This window comes from Manacus vitellinus, unplaced genomic scaffold, assembly GCF_001715985.3.
Source record: "Manacus vitellinus isolate BGI_N305 unplaced genomic scaffold, ASM171598v3 scaffold_95_pilon, whole genome shotgun sequence".
NCBI classification, from domain to species: Eukaryota; Metazoa; Chordata; class Aves; order Passeriformes; family Pipridae; genus Manacus; species Manacus vitellinus.
In genome coordinates, this window is record NW_021940896.1 from 112,961 (window position 1) to 138,183 (window position 25,223).

General features: G+C 37.6%; 1 protein-coding gene across 3 annotated transcripts in view; it reads right to left on the bottom strand.

Moving 5' to 3' along the window:
• The window catches only part of DACH2 (dachshund family transcription factor 2), a 212,554-nt gene that overhangs the window by 62,383 nt on the left and 124,948 nt on the right, over window positions 1-25,223 (bottom strand). For all 3 annotated transcript variants that reach the window (XM_018070866.1, XM_018070865.1, XM_018070868.1), the window contains exon 3: window positions 22,760-22,891. In XM_018070866.1, coding sequence (XP_017926355.1) covers window positions 22,760-22,891 — 132 coding nt within the window. The remainder of the gene's footprint in view (window positions 1-22,759; window positions 22,892-25,223) is intronic.

Below are 25,223 nucleotides of genomic sequence, written 5' to 3' on the forward strand. Positions count from 1 at the left end.
TGCTGGGTTAAATGAGCCAGGCATAGGCTGGGCTTGGACATCATCAATATTCAGGATTTTAAATTTAGGAGTCCAGTATTTATTATGCATAGTAATTACTGTCTAAACCAAAAACGGTCTAGAGAACTAAGCACTTGTGGTCTAGAATCTCTGTTTGCTCTTCCAAAGAAGTAATTTTACAGACTGTAGTTTTTTTCAGTATTACACTTCCACACTTGAATAACAAATTCCTTTTACACAGCTGTTAACTAGACCATGATAGTGAATTCTAAAATACATCTGGTCCCCGACACAAACCACCAAAAAAAAGTTATACTGAACATTTCTGAAGGAAAAAAGGTATTTTAAGTTCAATCCCTTCCCGAGTGCACCCCACATTCTCAATTAAATTACAGATTGTTAAAAAACATGTAACTGCTGCACTGACTTTGTCACTTTCATATTCAATTAAAATGGTTTTCTTTTGCTTGCTGCCTCTATCTGCTGCACCCCACTAATTTATTTACTTATTCTAATTGCGATTCTTGTTCATGACTTCAAAACAGAGAAATTCCATTCTTTTATGACAGCACTTGGCTAATAAGCATGATTAATACTGCTAAATGCAAAAGTTTGAAAGATCAATGATTGAGAAAAAAGGAAAACACTCCATCATTTTAGCACAATGTCCAAGTATGAATTACCTTCCTATGAAAGAGCTGTAATTTGTAAAATGGTAATACGTTGACAAAGAAAGACACACTAAATTATGCCATGGGATGTAATATAACATGGCCTAGTGCAGCAATTAGAAGAACTACTACAGTTAAGGCTGTGTCAGCATCTTTGCTATTTAATATACTGTATATCAGCTCTTTCAAATAACATTTGACTGCTACTTAGGAAAGAAGTTCTACATTTTGACCATTGTTAAACACAGGTGGTATTATTTGGTAAATTATTTCTCAAGTTAAATGTATAATTTATAAAGCAGTTTCTGTGGAAATGCTAAGCATTTGATTTTATCAAATGAGTTTTATTTTCCTCCATGTGCTTTTCCAGGAAATTTATCATTTACACTTTCTTCTTCCTCAAAAAATATGACATGTACCTTAGCATGAATTTTTTGTACCTGTAACTTTATGTATCAGGGCAGTGCCAAAAAAACTGGGCCCAAGAGTTTATCAGAAATTTCTGAATGAAAACTAAAAACGAAAAATGGAAACTAAAATCTGCACTCTTCATCTGAAAGTCTCCCTCACCTCTTAGTTCTGCTCCAGACTTCCAACCCCAGCACAGACAGTCTAAACTCAGCTCATTTACTTATTTCTGGGATTTCTCTTGTCTCTCAGAGCCTTGTGCCCTACCCTGGGCTGCAGAGTCAGAGCCCTGCCAGCTCTCTGAGCCCAGCTCTACAATCAGTGCATGTTCCATAGGAAAACAGCACTATTCCTGTTTTACAGATGGAGAATTGCACTGGGAAGAACAGGGACTTGCCTAAGGAAACACAGGAAACCTGCAATGGAACGGGAAACTGAATTGAAATCAGTACAGTCCAAATCACTGGACCAGTTTTACTTACAGATGGAGACAATAATAACTTTTTTCCCCTGCAAATTCCACTTGTAAATATGCTCCAGTGTTCAGTGCCAGCAACACAAGAATAAATTGCAATACACTTATCTCTCCAGACCACTCCTGTATTCTTATGTTCCCTATCACTTCTCCTTGGAGAAAGAAAAAAATACAGCTGAGTGTACGAGGTATAATAAAAGTGGATGTTAAATGAAATGTATCCTGCAGCCTGCAGCATCCCACAGATAACAGCTTCATCTGGACTGCAGTTACTGTGGAGTAGCAAGTCTCTTGAAAAGAAAAATAATAATTAGAACAACTTCTTACCTAGAACTGTTCAGTTGTGAAGTGTTTTATAAGGGCAGTGACTGGCTCCAATGGGGAAAGCAGAGGTGCAGAATTACAAAGCCAGTTCCCTGTTTCCTGGCTCAGCAGTGGGAAAACTAAACTGGAAGAAAAGTCAGGACTCACAGGTCCTAATCCTGTGCCCTGTACCACAGACACCTCCAGTTCATCCCACCTGCAGTCCCTTTGCACAGCTAAAAAAAAACCATTTTACAAGAAAATCTGCATTCTTCCCTTCAGTATCTATTCCCATACAGTAAGATTATATATAAATTAATAGCAAGGCAGAACTAGATTCACAGCATAAACCAAATATGTGAAATGCAAACCTGTGGTGATATACTCAGCCCTTTTACTGTCACGCAATTTTAAAAAAAGTATTTCTTTTTGAGCATCCAATTTTCTTATTTAGTAACACAGTTGTCAGCACGTTAGATCAGCAAATACATATCTGACATATATACATATCAATGCACACTTCCAAATTCTTTGTTACCATAACAATTAGAAATGAATACACCCATAAAAAGTAAATCCTTCTTAATACTTCAAATTCAGGTTTAACTACATTTGTTCAGGAGATTTCTGCTGGTTGACATTCTTTGTCCAAATAGGTGCCATCCATAAGGGAAAGATGTCACATTCTAATTCTCCATCCTGCCTTTGGTATGATGAGCTTATAGGTGAAACTAAAAATGAAACTTTATGATATGAATCACACAATACACCCCAGAAAAGTAATTCTTTTTTTGACTCATCATATTCAAAAGGTTTGGTCTTTGGAGAAATTTGTATTAGGGAAAAATAATTTCTTTGTCCATACTAAGCTAGTAAAGGCTCTCATTCTTTTTAATACAGCAGATAAAGACTCTAAAATTAAACAATGATCTAGACCACTGTATATAGTGAGATGGATTTCAAGTAAGGTATATATGAAACAACAGAGGAAAAATTATGTGAAAGAAGAAAGCAAACTTACACCACTAAGGAAAACAAGACAACAGGAAGTAGCATTGGGACTTAACTCTTTTATATGAGGGGAAATATAGCTTTTCATTTATTTTACATGAGACAGAATGTTTCATTTTAAAATATTAGTAACTTGATTCATAAGTGTCACAGGAATATTATCAGAGCACTCAGAAGTCTGTTGATTTGTCAAAGTGCCAATACATCATTTATACACTTTACCAAAAGCTTTACATTTAACTCTCCTACCCACTCCCCACACGACCTTCCCTCCAACAGATAAAACTAAAGGACAAAAAGGTAATTTTTCCTTATCTTGTTTGCATTCTAGTCGATCTTGTCCCAGAACAGATTGTACTCAGCATTAAAAACAGGCAAAAGAGACAAGAACCTCCATCTTCCAGAGCTCCTGGAGCTTGTCAGGTTCAAGCAGAGATCATGGTTTCCTTACCAGAGCCACCATAAAGTGGGAAGAAATGTCTGGCCTGCTTCAACCACCCAGTTGAAGCAAACGTGGGGTGCACAGCTCTGCTTTCAGATTTTCAGCTAAATGCACAATATGGATTAAAAAAAAGGGCTGGCTGCACTGTCCATGGCAATGTGCATGTTTCAGATGGCACAGATAAAGATGGACTCTACATGGATTTGCTGAGAGTTATTTATGATCTACTTAATATACTTAATAATTAAAAGCCTGATATTTACCAGTCTTAACAGGTTATTTATCACTGCACAAATTACATACATGTTCAACTAAGCAAAAGCAGAACTGACACAACAACCCCAGACAATTCTCCAGTAAACATTCCCTCAATTGCATTGCACAGCCCAGGAGCCAAATTCTGTATAATTGGCACATTCAGGTGAGTTCAGGAGTTAAATTACAGGTACCATGAACAGACAGGGAAGATCAGCCCAAGCAACCCACACACGTGCTGTGGGTGACACACCTGCACTCACAGACCCACTGCACTGGCTTACAGTCATTGACCTGTCTATAAACAAACTACCTCTGTTTAAGTTTCATTTTGTTTAGCTGAAGCAAATGCAAGTGATAAGCTCAGCTTCAGCTTTCTGAAAATGCTGCTACTTGCCCATCTTTGATTTTAGCAATTTTATAAGGTAACTCTTAAGGCCACAAGTCTTGCAGCAATAAACCTCCCTGTGTGCTTCTGTTCTTCCAAACAAACCCCAAAAATCTTTTCTTTTTTTTTCTTTTTTTTTTTTGGTGAAGATATATTTAATTAGTTTCTTGGTTTTAGGTATTGAAAGATCTCCAGAAAGTAATCCAAGTTCAATTCGGTGACAGTTTCTTTTCATTTGGTTTCAAATTCATTTTATCAGCCTTAAAACTATCTGGTTGAGTTAAATGAAATTCCCTCTGTCAGAGGCACCTCCAAATTGCACAACCACGCTGTTTCAATCTCTGTCTGTCATTTTATTTTTTGTTGTGATACATTTCTGAAAAATTGAACTCCAATTGTGAAAAGCAATGCCATCTCCGCTGGCCAATTTTATTCTAAAATTGTTTTTAAACACATTTTTCATCCCGTTGGGCATACTAACCATAACATCAACTACAAAGAAAAAAGTATTCAGTGCATTGCTATTTCAGCACTGCTAATTCCAAAGTGTTTTGCACCCCTAACTTCTTTTATAAGTGCCCAGCATACACAAAGCCTTGGAAATTTTCTGGCTTGCCTAGAACCCCATTACTCCCAAAACAACACAAGTCTGTGTTTTCCAGCACTTTCAGCCCCTGTGTTTTCAGGTGTCCCAGGCTATTTGCTTTTACCAAAGCCCCAATCTCACCTTAGTACTGGGAAAAACTGTCACTTTTTTGGTCTACACAGAAGATCTCTGCAAAAACATTTCAGGCTGCAACTTTCGGTCAGGTCTTTCCATGGACAAAATCAGGTAGAAAACAATTTCTGACATCTCTCATAAACTGAGCAAGGTCAGCAAGAGACCACCCAGGTCACATTCCTGGTCAGTTGTCACTTTCCTTTCAATTGTCACAGAAACTTATGGTCAGAAAACCATAAAACTGTTCTGGGTCAGGATTATGACCCGTTTAACCCCAAATTCTGTGTCTCCTGTTGGCAGCAGATGTTATTTATGGAGGCCATGCAATCATGAACACTTTCTGTGGTCCCTTATCACCCCCAAACAAACTCTTTAACTTTAAAAAGGGAATGAGATTTTTAATCAGCCCCCCAAAATCATGATACCCATCTGAAATCTACATTTGCAATGCATTTAGAGCTTTTTATCCGTGGATTTGTTTCGCTGTGTGCATTTGGCTACATCAACTTCTGGACTCTGCCCTACAAGAAAACCATGAAAGTGTGTAGGGTAAGATATTAAAAGTCAAGAAATCCAGTGATGGCTTTACTGGGCTACTTCCAAAAACTTATCAAGTGGTTCAGCAGATGTAATTACTGCTCAGCCCTGCCAAAGCTTTGAAATGTGCCCATTAATTCAGCAATTCCCAATCTGTCCATCAGTCAGTCATACTTAAAAAATATGTCTGTCAGGACTTAGGTGAAGTAATCTGTTGATAATTACACAATAAGAAGACATCTGAAATCCGAATATAATTTCTAAACTTTTTGAAAAGTCTTAATGACAGCAAAATCAAAGTTTATTTCACAGCAAACAGGACATTGAAGATAACTGGGAATGTGTCAGAATATTTGATGCCAATTTAATTAAGAACAATTAATTCCAGGAAGATACTTTTTGAGAAGATAAAAGCAGAGATGAAATACTTATTTAGGAACCTAATCATCCCTGCTGAACCATCAACTGCTTCTTTTAAAATGAGTAGAGACAAAGAAACAAGAAGGTGGTAAATCAATGTGTTCTGACATTCCCACATGATGACTGATGATGATGGTGCTAAAGCACAATACCAGAAAAGTCTCCTTATTGCCATTAATGTGCAGGGAAAAGAAAGAAAATGCAGTGTGATTTAAGGGACTGGTTTGCTAAAACCACAAACTGCTCCAAGTATCTTCAGTTAAACTCAAAACACCAAACACATCTCAGTGGTTCAGCTGATTCAACTTATTCCACCACTGCACCCCATCAAAGTCACATTTAGCAAGGTGAAACCTCCTGTTTTCAGAAAGTTAGACACAAACTGTTATAATAATTGTCATTAAAATGCACTGATATTCACAAGCACCTCTCAGAGTTACCTGTACCTATTCTCCTCTTTTCTTTTGCTGATTTAGTCATATATAAATATTAAACAAAACAAGTTGCTTCTGGGCCAGGAAGGAGCATGACAGGCTGGAGAAAAGCTCTGATAATTAATAAATGAAGCCTTTTCTGCCTTGTTAACCATGGGATAAGGGGCAAGGGGGGGGAGCTTGCAATCTTCATATCAATAGTTAAAGGTATTTATGGCTTCCTAGATGGAAATTAGCCATGATATTTCAGGAATAATGGTTCCCAGAATGACTGCATCCAAAGTGCTACAGTCCAGCCTACAGTGACAGCTTCCCAGAACACTCTCCAACAATTCAGGTACTAGGAAATGCCTGAAAGAGAGGTATTTTCCTTGAATTTAACCACATTTAATAGACTTTTTTTTTCCAATTAATAAAACAGATGTCAATTTTTTGCATCCACGACATCCTGTAGCAAGGAGTCCCCCAGCTTGCCTATGCACTGTATGAAAAACCACCTCATGTTATTTGTAGGTGTCTTTTGGAGGGTTAACTTGGCATTTGCTGCCTTCCTCTGATGTCTCCCAGTTCTTGTAGTGGATAAAATAGTGAGTTATAAAACCCTATTCTTCTCTACAATGGGTAGTACAGTTATTGCTACCATTTTATTAACAAGTGTGTGACTTTATTGCTATTTATTTTTCTCTAGAAAGATAAGAATGCTGTACTAGAACAAGGTATCTCTTGTGGTTTAGAACCATCAACAACTAAATTAACTGTTTCCTACTGCAGGACCACAGTCTGTCTTCAGAAACACGTGCATTTCACTGAAAGAAGGTCAAAATTCTGGTCTGTCATGTTTTTATTACTGTTGATGATGCACAAGCCAGAAATAAAACAGCTTAACTTTCAGATCTTGAACACAGTTTGTAGGGCTGCCTGCCAGAAAGGATAAACATACATCCTTCTAAACTCAACAACGGCAGCCAGCAAGCACAGAGCTGGGATTTGTATCCCAGGGATGATCACACCGACACCTTCACTCACCACAACTAAGCATTTTCTGCCTTTTTAAAAAAAATTCCTTAATATTATCCCATATTTAACAATTTACTGAAAGAACCACTGAGATACATGTACAGTGTGTTTTTACCATGACTGTAGCTAGACAGATAATTTGCTTTGATTTTGAGAGGCTTTGAGAACATCCTGACATCCATGGCAGGTAGGTAATGCTATGGTACAAAATCAGGTTATTCGAGTTTCAACGATTCATCATTTACTGTTTGTTTGAAATAACTCCTAAGAACAGTTCAAGTTACAGATTGCAGTCTTCTGAGTTAATTTCAAGTGACATAAATGGATTATGTAATCCTTTCAAAAACACCTAATACTAAAAGAACTCCATAAAGTATGGCTTGAAAAAAATTAAATAAAGTCCGTGGCCTTTTACGTACACACCTGGAAAATCTTCCAAACCTCCAGCATCTGCAGCAAACTCACTGGAAATTTTACTAGGGAATGAGAGGTTGCCAAGGGATGCTCAACATCCTTTTATACAGAAGCTGAATGACTGTGAAAGCTCTGCAATGGCATTTAATTCCACAGTCCATGTTTCCACGAAGGAGGAGTAAGTGCAAACACCTGCACAGTTCCCACAAGCTGTGTCAGGCTGGGGAACACTGGAAAGGTCCATCCCAATTCTGAAGGTGCTCCATTTTTTTATATCTGGCATTTGATCCCTTGCACTAAGTATTACTGACTTCTAAAATGTTTAGAATGCTGCCAAAACCAGGAGAGCCTGTGAGTAAACCCAATTCACATAAAAGGTCACCAGTGACATCTGTGGTGTTTTAGTTCTAAAAATAACACACAAAACCCCCTTGAACCACGTTAGCAGCCAACTTTGTACTTCCTTTAACAACCACTTTCAATTTTGCTCACAGTAATATCTGAATAAACTCCTACCACAGCACTTGGACATCTTGCATGTTTAATCCATCTTTGACTTTCAGAACATTTCTCTCATTCAGCCCTTGGGTACTCTCATCTCATTTCCAGTGTAATTCTCCTCAAGGAATATCAGTGGGAGTTTTGCACTGGCTTCTCTAAGGAGCAGCAGCAAACTCCTAGAAATGAGCAACGGTGTCAAATAAACCACTGAAGAAAATACATCCTAAATTTTTTAAAGGATACTCTATGTCTTCAAATTAATAATTCTTTTGTACTATAAACAACCAGTACTATCAGAACAAACGTTACTAAAATATTGATAATAATACCAGATAAAGTATTTCTTAAGAAGAAAAAGTGAGAACCTTCTGCAACAAAATGGAATAGCACAAGTGCCAAGCTGAACTCAACTAAGCTTGAGGTTTTGGACAGGATTCATTTCAGCTTGTGGTATAAGTATGCACCACCTTGATTATCATTTAAAAAAATATTGACAGCTTGCCTTCTCATACCAATGCCTAGTAACAAATTCCAAATGTTTTGTCACATTTCTTGTGAGCAATGCCATCTGCCAGAGGTGGCATTTCATGGCTGTTTACCCTGACTCCCTCCAAGAATTCATCTGCCACTATCTAATGCCGCCTGAATAAAGGGGATTAAGGCTCTGATGCAACAGAGACTATTGATAATTTGGTATAATTGGGAAGAAATGAAGATAAATGAGGTTGAGGATGGAGAGGCAATTAGTTGAGCTGCCTGTACAGCTGTGTTCTCGGCCTGGCTCCCCTGGCCCTTTCTTTGGTGAGGTATGTGCAAATTAAACATAATGACAAATACACTCTTCCCAAAGCTCTTTAGTTTGGGAAGCTTGAAGATCTGTTTTTCACTTCGGAGATTCTAGGCAGCTTTCAGTTTAAAAAGAAAGAATAAAGAGAGTCATCCTCACTGCTGAGGTTTTTTTAAAGGGATGCCCTCTGTCCCAGCACACCCACAGCTCAGTAACTGTGGGTCCAGCACCCAGCTCGGTGTTCCCAGTGGAACAGAGCCTGGTGCTGGTTTGGGGGTTTGACCAAAAGGAGGAAGGATTCTGCCTCCCTCAGTACCACACAGAGGTCATTCCACAACTCATGACACCTTTGCTACCTCTCCTTGGTATCTTAGTCTGTAAAGATCCTCTGTCCATGTCTTTGGAGAAGCAACAACCTCAGAGAGCATGATCCCCCTGAAATATGGACTCTCTAAAGCCCCACATTTTGCAGCTGAACCTCTACTTTATAAATTGTGCCAGCTTTTAAAAATACTGGTCAAAAAACCCTTGAAACTTCTACAATATACATTTTTCTCTAAAAAACGTCTTAGCAGTGATAGATTTTTTTCAGCCATAATACAAAGACAGCTACCCAGATATAAGCCTTAGTTCTAAGTTATATTATTCAGGTGAGGCCAAGTAATCAAGCTTGAACACCTTGAAAGATATTTAAATCCAAAGTGAACATGGTCAGACTACAAATCTCCAAATTAGAAGGCACAGATCTGCAGTTTGATTTGTAGTTCTTATTTCAAGTATATTGAGATAAGTTCATACATATACATGTAGAAATGTGGCTATATATGGTTTAACATAAATGTAAAATAACATACATTTGCCACAAGAAACGCCACTACATGTTTCACATACAATTCTAACAGGTTTTCATAAATGTCAAATAATGCAAGACCCCTTTAGAAAGAAAACCAGTATTTGCAGAGGCAGCTCTGGCTTTACAGACATGTTTGCCCAACTACTCAGCACATTTCAAAAGCTAAACCAACCACTTAATTACAAAGGTAACTGTGACTTCTCAAAAGTAAATCCAGAAGGCAAAAAGAAGTAGCTCAAGAAGTATTTCTGCAATTTGTAGATGATTAAATTTTGAAGGTGAGATGTGTGACTGAACCAACCATTCATTAAGTTGACTTGAAAAGCTGTAATTTGTGGTTTACTATGGAGCATTTGCCCAGAAGAGTCACCACAGAGCCATAACTGATGATCAGGGATAATAGCCATGGATTTCAACAGATTTCCAGAGCTCCCAGGTATATGCTGAGAACAACAGTATCAAAAGGTTCCTCTCTCCAGCACTGCTGGTGTCAAGGTTAATGAGCTAAAACTTGTTAAATTGATATTACCAAACTAATGATTTTTTTATAGTATACTGCATGGATTCTGACACACGGGCTAATGCAGAATATTGCTGCTCTTAATTGAATTAGAAGTTATTGCATGTATACAATTAAGAGAACTAAAAATGGAGGAGCTGTGAGGGCATTTTGTATCTAGACCAGGCTATTGTCACATACCTCATGTGCTTCAAATAATACAGAATTATGGAATTCTACAGAATTATGGAATCCCAGAATGGTTTGGGTCAGAGGGGACCTTAAAGCTCATCCAGTTCCACCCCCTGACATGGGTAGGGACATCTTTCACTATCCCAGGTTGCTCCAACACTTCCAGGGGTGGGGAGTTCACAACCTCCCTGGGCACTTCAAACGTTTAAATATGAAATTATTTGAATATGAAAAATATGTATTTAATATATAATAATAAATATACAATATATTGATATATTTATATACTATATTATATAAAATATATAAATAATAAATATGAAATTATTTAAATCATATGAACATTACTTAAAAATAATTTTCACATCAACCACACCAAACATTAAGGAAGAGGAGAAACAAATGCCTGGAGTCTCCATCCAAAATAGATGAACAAAAAGTAGAAAAAAAAAATTTAATGAATCATATTAAAAGGGAAGGAGCTTATGAAAAATAAATTGCATTTGTAGATGATTAAATTTTGAAGGTGAGATGTTGCATAACCACATCAACCATTTATTTCAGTGCTATAACTGCATCTAATAAATAAAATACTTTTTTTTAATCCAAACTGAAGATTCACTGCTATCTAATGACTTAGATTTTCCATTTACATAGTACAGGGGCAGGGTTTGGGCTGTAATTATTCAAGGCAGAAAGAAGAGCTGTTAGTTAGTCAGAGAGAAAATCAGTATGAGTTGTGAGCAATAGGACAATGCAAATATTTCTTTTACTGACAGGATCCCTGAGTTTAAATTCAGAGAGGCCCAACAGAGATTATCCTCCAAAATATAAGATACCTACAAGTTTCATGCAAATTCCCTTTTGTTTCAATAATATTTCTGCATAAAAGTTCAATCTCTCACTGACACAGAAATGTCATTTAACATAAAAGACATACCCAGATACACTTGGTGTTTTAAAAATGAAATGAAAAATCTTACTCGTGCTATTCTGGTGTTTTCTAAAGGACTTTTCTTCCTGGATCTAGGATTTTACAGAGAAAGGCAATAAAGTTGGACTCAACTTCCAAAAAATATCGGCTTTGTCAAAATCCAGAAAAATAGAAGAGGTACTGTAAATGAGGAGGAATATTTCTCAAGGATGAAATGCCAAAATCCCCTTCACATCAAATTTTTAGAGGTAGTTAATCAACAAGCAGATCCACAGGAACTTTTAAGACAGATCCACAGGAACTTCCTACTACCTTTCCAATTTCCATCTGAAATAGGGGAAAAATAAATCACAATTTAACTAATATTATATGCCTTACAGGAAAAGGGGAAAAAGCAGCCTCTGATGTCCCACGACATCAGTAATTGAATATACAGCTTTTACACAGTTTCACTAGTCCCAGAGTTTCATTGTCTCCATCCTTAAAGCAGCCTGAGAATCCTCTTAAAGAGAAGAATCTATTCTCAGTTTTTATATTGTACAAATGTAGAACAGTCACAAAACCCCCCAATTTTCAATGTTTTAAATATCAATGCCTGTCTGATCTTAAAGAGAAGCTCAACATTTATGTCTTGTCTTGGTGATAAAGTTCATGAATATATAATGAGAGTGGAACAACTCTGCTACTGATTAAATGTCAAAAAAGGTTTTATTGTCAAATATATTGTAAATACAGAAGATATACAACAAAGAGCATTAATTGCAGATGGCTGTGTACAGCTTAAAAAATGCACAGCATCTAGACAGGAAATGCTGATTTTCAGTTTCAACTATCAATTTTAATTTACCTTCAGAATGTACCTTCAGTCAATGTGCACAGATGGAATAAACTATAAAATGGCCAAACTCAACTGAACAAAATGTTTCACATTCAAGGGCAGGTGAGAGTCTCTATCCTGCATACACAGCTAAATTAACCAACCTATCCAAAACTCTGGATCTGTATTAGAAATTATCTAAACCTTTGAGAAGATTTAAGAGAGATATACTGTGAAAATTTGGTGAGGGCAGATGAAAGACTGGAATAGCCTCACAAACTCAGAATGGGGTTTTGACTTCCTGTGTAAATAAAAAAAGTAAATAACAAAAAAAAAAAAATCATCTAGAGGCTATAGCAGACTGTGGGTGAACACAGGTCAGCAGTATCCTGCTTCCAGGAAATGCCAGGAGAGCAAGTTGCACACATTTATAGAAGATCACTGAGTGTACAACTGGGAGAAATTCTTTGTCTCTGTTCCACGTTTGTGCACAGAGCTCTGGCACGGCCTCGACCGAGGCACTGACGGGGGCTGGGACCCAGGAGGATCTGAATCACCTGGAGAGAGGCCAGAGGAGTGCAGGGAGAGCTGACCAGGGAATGGGAAAATCCTCAGGATGAGTCATGTTCAGAAGAGCAGGTTGTTTAATGGAGGGAAGGGACAACAGACAGGAGACTCACTAATAGTCTGCACTAGGTAAAAAACATGCTCAGTAATAAAATGGAATAAACTGTTCTCCATACCCACAGGACAAGAAGTAAGGAAAGAGTTTAACAAGGAAGATTTAGGGAAAACTTTAGGAAAAATGGCCATGATAAGCAAGCCTATAAAACTTCTAGAATTAAGCTGGCAAGTGTCAGTCAGACATGGGGCTGGCAGAGCTCCTGCGTCGCTGGAGTGTGGACAAGGAAACAAGCCTGAAGTGCTGCTTTCCTATAACCCTAAACACCACAGACTGCCATACAGAGATCACATCCAGAGCCACCCTGCAGGGTGGAACAGCCCATCCTGAGCTCACCCTGCTACCTGACTTTACCTGAGCCAGGTGTGTGCAGCAGGATCCCCCACACTGCAGGTACAGCCTGGAGGGTTCACCCCAACACAGCATCACTGTCCCACACCAGGGAATCTTCTTCAGCTGCAAGAATGGCTCAGCTGAAGCCTTACCTACTCTTCTCTTCAAGAAAACATCAATGACTGAGAAAATACTGCTGTTCTGAAACCATCAGGTGCTGCTGCTGTGCCTCCCAAAACGAAACATGTGTCTGCAAAAACTAATGCAAACTAAAATATATATTAGTTAGTTATCAGATAACATAATATTGGTTAAATTTCCAAAATAATCAACACATTAAGATGGCACTTGAAACTGGTACATTAAAAATCCATGCATTTTTCCTTTAGATTACGGACAAATTAGTAGCTTGAATTATATGGTGCCAACAATATTTTCTTCTCCGTGACTAAATGAACCTATTTTTAATACTTTTTTGGTGATTTTATTAATTTAATTTAACCTTCTAACAAATTAAGAATAAGAATTTAATCTGAGAAAATGAATTTGGAAATTAAAGGCTCTGGTGACAAAGGTACATTTACTGTTGGTCTGAGACAACATTGCTGGTCTTTCCTAATTGTAACAAGAAGGATCTGATAAACTGCTGCTCTTGTATACAGTTAGGGGTTGGATTTTTTTTAAAGGAGCTAAAAACACAGACTACCCACCTGTATCTATTTTTAATTTGCTAATGACTGTACTTGCTAAAATTCTACCAAAATGTCACTCACAGCTTTGGATTCCAGCTTTTTTTAAACAGAATATGGAGCAGAAAGCATAACCTATTATGCAAAACTGTCAGATGCTTACTTTAAAATCACAGAAATAAATGCATAATCCTCATTTTCTCATGGATCAAAACTTTATTAAAGGAAAACAAAACTTGAATCTGACTGCTCCAGAGAGCCAAGGTATTCTATAAAAAGGAGTAAGGTGGTGATCTGTGTACGTCCTGCTTACCCACACAGCCCCTACTCCAGCACTGAGGGATGCCTTGTACTCTGTGGGTGCAAGGAAAGGCAGAATTACTGGAGACCACGGTGACTTCTGTCTCATCAAATTCACAAATCAGCCAGACATTTCAACAGCACCAACTGTTGCAAGGAAAACTGCTACCGAATCTCAGCTGCAGAAATGTCAGCTCAGGGCACTCAGCACAAATCTAGTGCTGAATCTTTAACTAAAAACCCACGTTATTAAAATTGGGGGGGGGGAATTTATGCTACGTGAGAAAATATTCCAAATAATCACACCACAAACATTTCTTGCCTCAAACATAAATTAACTGTATGTTAGGGGACTTTTTTTAAAAATCTGATTAAAATTGTAATTCATGAGACTCCTGCTGTTGGCAGCTGTATCACTATCAATGACATCCTTTGGGGGACTCTCAGCATGTGGCCCACATCAAAGGTAATATGCCAGTTTTCATCCTAACTTATATATGCCTTAACAAGAATAAGAATGTTCCAGATTTTACAATGTAATTAAAATATTAAAGCACTTTCTAGTGTTAAAATATCATTAATGTGAGACTGAAGTTGACTCACCAGTATTAACAAAGGCAACTATCACTAATACTGGCTTTTCCTGACATACTGGAATTCTTTACCTAAGGGATTCCTTAGACTCTGCAATGGGAAATTAAACACTGGTTAAACATCCTCTTGCATCACAGAGTTTAAACACGTTACTTCGTGTAAAATGATCAGCAGGTGAGATTTTGTGGAAACAAGAGGACATACAAGGACCTGAAAAAAATTAAAAGGATGTATTTGACATCTGGCACTTCACTGTTCTTGTTCTTTGGTAGCACTGTAGAAAACCTGCAAATCACTGAGCATTTCTGGCATCCCCAATTGCCAGAGTTCAGCTGATCACCAGGTCATGGTTCCTGCTCCCAGGGCTGCTTTTGCTTTTAACCAAGGATATTTTAACATAGAATTCGAAATACATTTGAGGGGTAGACCTGGACCAGACTTTTCTTTTTCCTTCCCTTTCCTACTAAGCACCAACCAGGAAGGCAGAGGTGGCTCCTCATCCTCCTGCTGCCCAGAGGGCGGGACAGCCTCTTCACACCGTGTCCTTCAGCACTCACACAACCTTACTGAAACGTCCAAACTGGAATGATTTTCCCTTTGAAAGTGCAGGGCATCTAATCTGTATTGGTCTCCATAAAAATTTATATGGAAAGCCCTAAATTTGGTGCATTTCTGATCAGTCTCACTCCCCACAGTGCTCTGGCAGTTCTGTGCCGTGCAGAGGAACACGAGATCTTGGCAGAACGGGGTAGACTTTACAGGAACCTTATTCCTTCAGCAGGTTGATGTTGACCACGAAATTCAGCTCCCACCAACAAAAGTGAGAATTATCACCAAGGAAAAGATGTAGCCTTGGCTCTACAGTGGCCAAAATGATTTATGACATCGAGACACAGTAAAGACAAGTAATACTCTGCAGGGACTGTGTGAGCTCAGCCCGCACTCACATCTTCTGTGCCCACTCCTAATTACTTCATTTACGACTGTAAAAGTGTTTTAAGCGACAAAATTAATTCTTTTGAATAATCCTTCTGAAATATGATACGCATTTTAATTGTATGCACCCTGTCATTAATTAAAGTTCCCTACCTTTTGGCACATTCACTCAAAGATTTTTATCAGTGACAAAGCAACAATTTTAGGAAGGCTGTTTACTAAAATTAAAAATGAAGTTAAAGGGTTAATATACACTTGTGATACACTTAAAGTAATGCTAAAATGTTTTCATTTGAGTTTTTACTAGACATTATTTTTCCACTCTTTAAAATCAATCTCTTTGTTCCAGGAACACATTTCCTGTCAATAAAATGAAAAATGATATAGATTTAGGAGGATAGTGGTCTCAGCGTAGCATCTCTCATATTATTATTCCAGTATCATCTGTTACAAAGTAAGACCAATTCCCACATCTAATTACAAACAGGATTTCAGAGTCATTAAACAAAATACATTTCCATTAGTGCTGCTGTAAGAAGATAGGGGAAAAAAAATGAAGATTAGTTCATGCTGCACCTCTGTTTTTTAAGCTTTGAAGATTTAGACCTCTGCACTCTGAGACTATAAATTTGTAAAGGATCTGAAAGGTGATAGACATGTGAAAGCTCTCAATTCCACGCCGTTTAGCCATACCATTTGCATTTTGTCATTAGTTTATCTTGTGCTGCACTTAGTTCTGAGAGCAGATATGGCAAGAATCTGGAGAGGTTGTTTATGATTACACTGTGTGCACCCAGAGGGACTGGATTTGGCATTAGCAAGTTGTTTTTTAACAGATACGAATCTTGATTTTCTATATTAAATTTGTTCCAGCAAAAGTTAGAAATCATTGTGAAGAATTTTCTTTTTTTTCTTAATAAAGACAGAAAAGTTCTTTATGTCCTGGAAAAAAGGGACAACAGTTCTTTGACTTCAAATAATGTAACAGCCAAAATATACCAAGGAAGCAGATTGTGTGATATGTTTAACTGCAGAAATATAAACTTACACAAGTATATATATTCTCCATTTATAAACATTTTGTATCCAATTGTTATAAACCCACTTCAAATATACCCTTGAGAATTACCCACTCTAAAAGCATTCACACAACCCAGAGCTTAAACAGTTAATAAAAACTTTTCTAAAAAGAGTTCTACATAAGATAAAAGCTAAATTTGCTTGATCTTTAAAACAGTTTACATTAGCTCGTGATGTTATATAAACACAGTTAATTTCATCATGTGTAAGATAAGCATCAAAAATCTGAACCAGAATTCCTCTCACTGAAGAAGATGCTTTAGTTACACAGAAGAGCACAGAGATTTTAATTTTCAGAATTCATCTCCAGTTGCATTTCCATTATTAGTTCTAAAACTACGCCAGAGCTACTTTGTGTTTCTCAGAGTTCAGTGTCAGTCAGTCCAAATATGCAAATACAGTTGACTAATCAACATGTGTGAATGTTTTAATACATCTGCAAGGGTTGGAGTCAAACAAGTCTAGTTTTCGGATGAGGCAACACAAAACCCAAAACATGAAATTCTCTCTTACTTCAAGACTCATATATCCCTCCTGGCCAAAGGACAATTTAAGAAAATTAAATGTATGCTTCATTAGTGATGATAAAGATATTAATAGTAGTTTTGACTGAATGTATTTGTAAAACTGCATGTTTTGTGTTAAATAAAATTATTGACTTCTAAACAATAACTCTCTGCTCAAGTAACACACAAACACTTGCTTTAACACCAGGAAAAATGACTTCATGATATCTACATGGTACTCAGGGATTAAAAAAAATCACATTCTCTGGTCTTGTCATTTTTACTCTCACAACGAAATAACAGCCTCGGCATCCTGCTTTTTAGAAGAAAAGCCCTACCTCTTTTGACTTTTTAAGCACTTGAAAATTTTAAAAGAGAAAAACTCAAAAATGCTGACCGTGTAATAGCTGGGTATTCGTGGTGGGTGGAGAACATGAAAGGTTACAATATGGATCTGTGCCTACGCGTTTCTTTTCAACTTGAGCAGCATCCTCCTGCTTCTGCTAACTCGGCAATCATACAGCTGACAGATTTCTGGGTTTTCTAAATAATGCATGGGATTTTCTTTTAACATGTCAGTGCAAAAGTATCAATTCTGCCCCTGTGTCGTTTGTGATGCTGATTTTCCTTGACAGCATTCCATTAAACCAATGAGTTTTTTTCCCTCCTGATGGTTCCTTAAATATTCCTCCGAGTGATGTATTTGTGGTTTTTTAAACAGATTGTGAAGGATGTTTGCATTTGTGAGAAAACTGCATGGCAGGTACTGAAGGGAAAGAAGGATAAAAAGATAACACTCTTTTTTCCTACGGAGAGCTTTTTCTCTGATCCTCATATGCCAAAAGCTGGGGTGTTTTTCCTTTCTTTTCTGCCTAACTTAGCTCCTTGTCTGGAAATTAAGCAACAAGACTCTACATGCAGAATAACATTTTGACTTCCTAAGGAAATACCACTGAAACACTTAGTACTGTTTGATATCTCTCTGGGGAAAGCAAAACACATTTCTTAAATCATGCATGGTAACTCCAAAAGCCACCAGAAGGAAATACCTGCTTTATTCTTTGCTGGGAGGTTCTGTACAAACAGCTGCTGTCACGACTGCCAGGCACTGATCCTGCCTTGCTCATGCAGCTTAAAGGATGTCCAGGTAGTGCCACCAATTCTGTATTTTGCAATCTATCCTATCACACACTTGTACAAATTACCTGCTGCCGTGCTATTAAAAATAAAAGCTCTGATTTCAAATAAGTTTCAAATTTCCCTATGCAATTATACAGTAATTTCCAGAATACACTTCACTCAGTTCTAGCATTGCATGATGATGAAAGAGGTGATCTTTACAAACACTTCTTGTGCAACCAGAGAGGTTTTGTTTTGTGTATCTCATTTCTATAGAACAACAAAATTGATTACGTGGCTGGGCTTTGAGAGCTGCACACACAGCCAGAATACCTGGAGGCAGCTGCCAGCTGCTCACTCCTGATCTTACTCACTTCCCAAGTGGAATAGGAAAGGCCACAACACTCCTGGCATGTGTCACCAGCCTTAGCTGTGGCAAACCTCTGCACTCAGGGCAACCTCAGGTGCCACCAAAAAACCACCTCATCTCCAAGGACTCATTTGAAGTAGCCAAAAAACAAGGAATAGGGTCATGCAAGATTTATGTCCAACTTGGAATCTGATATTTCAGAGGGATGAATTTCTCCCACATCCACCTATGTCCCAAACCACCTGGTTCTCTGAATTCAACCTTCTCTCCAGGATCCTACAAGGAAACAGAGAGGGATCCAAAGCCCCCAGGAACAGCCAGCACAGCTCAGCTGGACTGTGGGGCCAGAGAACCTGCAGTGTCGGATTAAAGAGGAGATTTTCAACTGCCTGAGAAGTTCTGCTTCAACACTTCATATGATGAGTAGGAAGGTGCAAAAAAATCTCTTTCTCTTCTGCAGGGAGAGTGGAAGGAGGACACCAATGCTCAAATGTATAACAACATCCTTCACATTCTTCACAGCACAGTGAACTAAGGCATTACTTCAATTAAAAAATATGTGCAAATTAATTTTTTGGGAAATTTCCTCCCCCACGTTTTCAGTATTATCTTTTGTAGCATTTTTATATTATTTAGAATATTCCAGTACCAAGCTCCATCATTACTGAGATTATTGTAACATCACAAAAAGGAGGTAGGTAGTCCAGTTGGACTAGAAGCAGGGAAAGAAGTGGCACATTTACTCCCCACTTTCACAGACACACTTGTAAGATTCAATTCCACACCTGCAATTTCCCAGAGGACAGTATAATATCTAAAGAATTAGGCAGTGATTGTGTTAGACCGAGTTAGAGTTCAGATTTTAAATGGACAGCAGGAATTCTGGCTTCAGACAGAGAAATTCTGGAAGAATTTCCATCATCATACATTCACCCACAAAGGAAGAAACTATAAAAGTGCCAGTCTAGGTAACAATAAGAAGCACACCCAAAATTACTTCATACTGAGTTCAACAGATACAGATGGAGGTTGAAATGAATATGCCAAGAGATCCTCAACAATTTTTTTATTATACTAATGACCTGCATATAATGACACACTTCCAAAAAATCTGGCAATAAAGCTTCAGGACTTAATGCTGCTCAATGACATTTTTAATTTAAAATAAACAACAGCAAAAAGAGAGTATTCCACTCATCTGTCAGACTACGGGATGAGGAGGAAGGCACATATCCTAAAGTGAAATATTTTGTGGCGTTGTAGGAAGTCAACATGTAGCACTAAGGTAAAAAACCAACAGCCTCTATAGTTGTGGGTTTTTTTAAGTAAAACTGCACAACCCTTCAAGTCTTTGTTACAGTAAAAAGAAAAAAAAACAAAGGAAGCAAAAGGTCCTCCGCTCTATATAACTATATTTCTGATTTGACAGTTACAATTATAATCATTCAGACATCTATTTCCCACAAACTCTCCACAGCCATAACCTTTAGTGATTAATTATAAAGTTCCAGGAGCAATAGTACACAGACTAATTTCCTAAAACAATAAAAGACAGAATTTCTCATTTGGAGCTAAATGAAACACGAACAGGTTGTTATTCATGCTGAAATCTAGATGCAGAGTCATGTTGCAGCCATTACAGAAGCTATTAAACACAACCTCAAATCAAAGAAACTGTAGGTCTCTCTCCTAAAATAAAATGTTTTTCTCACTTATGAGGCTTCTGACTCCTTTGCTCTGTTCCTTTTTACCTCTTCTTGGTAAAAAAAAAATTCAAAATTCAATTTTCTTTCTCATTTCACATCCCCATTTTGTTTTTAATAGCCATTTAAACTGTAAGTCTAGAGCAAAACAAACAGTTGGTGAAGGTTTCATGCACACAGAATTATCCTGGTGCTCCCTTCACAGCGGATCAAAGTCACAACATGTGTATGAACTTCTAAACGAAATTCCCACTCTCTTCATGCCCCACCTTAGACCCCCAGGGGTTTTCTGCAGTGAATGTTTGATAATTCCTTAGTTATTTTCTATGGTGAAATGTACAGTCAACTTTTACATCCCTTTCATGTTGGTTTTCCTTTTTGCCACATCCTGCTGTACCTGCTTAAAGCAAATCTTTAAAATATGACCCTCCAACCCACACATTACCAAAATGAGCCTAATGCTGGCACTGAGGATACTAAAAAGAGGGAAAAGACTGATTTTTAGTATGATTAGCATTAGTTCTTTCTCATAAGGATTTCTTTCTCTGTCTGCAAAGTAACACTGATACTTGAGCCAGCAAATTTGCTCTTGGCAACTTTACTGAATTAGGCAATGAAAAGGGGAAAGAATTGAGAAAAGGTCTTTACATAACTGCTCCCACACCCTTATCCTTGGGCCCACTGCAGCTTCAGTGAAAGTCAGTGGGGATTTCTCCAAATATTTAAACTGGCATTGAGCTGGTTGTAGAACTCACTGAATTGCTAAAAAGCCCAGAGAGCTCCCCAGTAACATGTACACTCTTGATCACTGTCCAAAGGATGGCAAGAGAGTTCCTCAAAAAAATTCTCAATACCTAAAATAATCACATTAATGTAGATTCTCCCCACACGAAGGGCACAAATTTTGCTGTTATCAGGTAACACGCAAACCCACGAACATTGACATCAGCAAACTTTTGTACAGCAGCTTTTAAATCCCTAATACCAACCCTACATCTTTTCAGTGTGAAGCTTCCTTGCTCTTCTGTAGGAATTCTATCTTCAGTCCTACTTCTTAGCACTCAGTGAAAATTCAGAATTCTCTGAACTACAGACAAGAGTATGTGTATATAGAGTCATATAAGCTAAATATGCTTTTTCAGTGGTTTTTTTTCTGAATTCAATATGCTCTAATTGATTAGGGTCCGAGAGAGGAATAAGAAACACATATCCTGCAGAACAGAAAGCTGGGGAAAGATTTAATGCAGGAGGTAGAATCCAGATTTCTTCAATACAGATGAGCACACAAAATTAGCAAAAGGCAACACCACTTTTGGAAAGACTGCTTTGTGCATAATTTGTCATGAATTCAAAGTTATTCCTTCAGAAAATGAGTCTAAGACCTCCCAGCTGCTGCTTTATTGGTCTAATAAATTACCATTCTGATGGCACGATGGGTATACCCCACACACCAGGCGGGCTCTGCCTTCGGAGACGCGGGAATGCCGACGGGAGAGTGGGATGTGAAGGGGGATCACACAGTGCCTCTTCTCTTCAATTGATAATGAGAACAAACCATGAATGGTACTGTACCATAGCATCATCTGGGCCAAAAAAAAAGTGAGACCAAGGGAAACTGCCCTTATTGTGACAGGTATCAGAGACAAAAGGGACCTGCCTTGTTCCAGGTTCTCTCACTGTCCAAGTAAAAATCTCTTCTATTCACCTGAAAAGGACTTCAGAATAAACAAAGATTTGCTCTTCAAAGGATCCATTTCTGATTTTACCTTTGAACCCTGTTCCTGGGGAGCTGGGACTGGGGGAACTTCATTCCAATTTACATTAATGCTTATATGGTACAGCCTGAACACATGTTGGGTGTCAGGGCCTTCCCCCCGAGCAGATCCAGTCAGGCCACAGCAAAGGTTCATCACAACTCTTCTTCACAGCTGTGCTTTGCAAATATCCACCCAAGGAAAGAACAAAATGCAGGAAAGCCAGAAAGTTGGTGATTTAGCACTCCCTACTTTACCTTTCTCCAGTGAACTGTGGAACTCAGAATGAATTACAACAACCTGATGCTTTGGAAACTTTCCAACATTTACAGGAAAACTCTGGAAATAACTCTACTATCAGCAATAGAGAAATCTTTTGTTACCACAAATATATTTATGAGGCAGTTTAAAACATCAGTAATGAAAACAACCCTTCACCAATATGAAGATATCTGTTAGGAGGGAAACTGGAGGAACACTGGACAAACGGGTGCAGGGATTTTGCTTTGACACAGGCAGAGCAGAGCTTACAAAACCAAAGAGCACAAGAATTTGAGACAGATTTTTGATTCTGTGACCCAAGCACAAGCCCAGGTGTTCAGAGCATCCCTCACCTGCATTAGAATTGAGCTCTTCGTTCTCTGACTCGGTTCCATTCTGACTCCCACTTCCATGGAGGCTGTTCATTGCCATGAGTTTCATTTTCTGCAGCTTCATGGCCTCTGCCATGGCAGCCGCTGTCAGACCTGGAAAAGACAAATAAATGAAATGCAGTATCATACCATACACTGTGGCACTGCAAAGCCTGAACAAAACCTCTCCTTTCAGGAGGAAAAAGTCACATAAATTCACTGCACATTCTTAGTCCAGTTGTGTAATGCTATCCTGAACACTGCCTTTATTTTCAAGTCAAGTTACTTCAATACACCATTCTAAGGATTTAAAAAAAAAAAATTCTTTCATGTTTATATTTCTTTTTAACATAAAGAAATATTTATTTAATGGTATCCCTTTTGATTATACTTTTAAATATAATTTCCTGTCACTTTGATCACCTTGTCACTTTGATCACTTTCTGGTTGACTTATTTAGCTGCTACAAAATTTCCACACACACAGGAAGATACAGTATTTCCTAATTTCAACAGTTCAAAGCCAATTAACATGGAGCAATCAATGCTGTACTATTACATTATATATCCAAATATTATTTTGTTTCTTTCAGAAGTCTCTTGGTTTAGATTAACATTATTGTTACAGGAAAAATATCACATTGGAAATGTGTAAAAAAATACAATATGGCTAAGTACAAACTCAATCCCATTTTTAAGAGACCATTAAGACCAGAATTAAGGGGGGGTTATTGTTAGAAGATTTTCAAGTGACTAAAAACTAAATTATTTCCTGTAGTAAATGAGAAGAAATAGAGCAGTGTTAGGCTATAGGTCTCCATAATTATCATAATTAGTTTTATTTAGATTCCCAGTATCTTTTTTTTCATAAGAGCAACGTTTTTTATCATTTTGACTTGGTCAGTAAGTAAAAGATCCAATTTTCTTCCACACAGTATCAAAATGCTTTTACTCTGAGAAAGAGGTGACTGAAAATCCCTCTCTGAATTCATCTACCTTGTAGGAAAATTCAGGGTATGCAAACCCTTAACCAAAAAGATCTCCACAGGTATAACTGTTTATTCATTCAGATATGGATTAATGAGTTTACTGGCTTCCTCCTGTATAGCATGGCATGGTTCCACAAAATCACTGAACTGCATTCCCCAAAAACCCAGGAATTTCATTTGTGTGCCCACAAAGATATCACACATCCAACCACAATGAAATAATCTGTTTCTGGGAAGTATTTGCTTACTGACAGATTAGACACCGATGAAAAGGAACTCAAAATGTTCACATCCTATACAACCACACATCCACAAATTAAAAGTCTTCTAAAAGCAGCTGAATTTGACACTCAGATTAGCTCAGCTGCTCCTTTAATGAGCTTCACAAAAGTTAATTTCATTATTAATATACACTAAATACAAAAATGTGAATCCAGAAAACATCATCAGTAATTTTGTCTTTTAGGTCCTTTAATCACTTGGTACAGAAGGTCACTGCCCTGTAATAGTACCCACTTTTTGTTTTAAAATAATTTTCTTTATAACAGCCTGTAGAGTTCTGCAAATGCTACAGGTTTTTTTATCCAGCAGGTATAAAATGCCGATGTTTAAACTCCTGTTTTTACAAATTCTGACATCACTCACACTTAATCCATCACAGAATAAATCTTCAATGATAAAACTCTTCACACAGTTTCCGGAGAAGATGAAACAGTCTATAAACTTCCACTTTTTTCTCTAGGGAAAGGAAGTGGGATTGCTCTCTGAGTGAATTTCACACGATTTTCAGGAAGTTCAAAAAAACCAAGAATCAGACCAACTCTTCTGAGGAATTTACTGCCTTCAGGATTTCCAGGCACCTGCCTGCTTTTCCAACCTTTTCCTCCTCATCCAACCAATTCCAAGTTTTGAGGTACAGCCATCACTAAAACATTTTCAGAAACTTGTACCCACCCACAGCAACCTCTTTTTACTTTATATTTCTCATCTATTTACCAAAAAAATCATATTCCTTTTGATGGTTATAAAAATATAGGTCTGAGCAGGGAGTTCTTTATTACACCTTTTTATCACTTTCATGTACCCAGGAGGGTACATCGAGGAACCAATATCCCAGTAAGGATTTTCATCAGGGTCACTATTTATACAGGTTCTTGGTATGGACTATAAGGCATAAAATTTCATTAGTTTAATTACACAAAATAGTAAAGAAACTATTCATAAGGAGACAGACAGGGAATATAAATTCATACCTTCATTAAAATGTTCAGAGAAAAGACTAGAAAAAATGATACAGGGCACTGTATTTAAAAAAGGGGAAAAAAACAAAAACAAAACCCCAACAACAACAGCATAAAAATCCCCAAAAACCTTCTGAACAGTTGTACAGAAGCGTAACAAAGGCAGAAAGGGTACCAAGGAACAAACAGAAAATAATAAACACAGTCCCAAAACCAC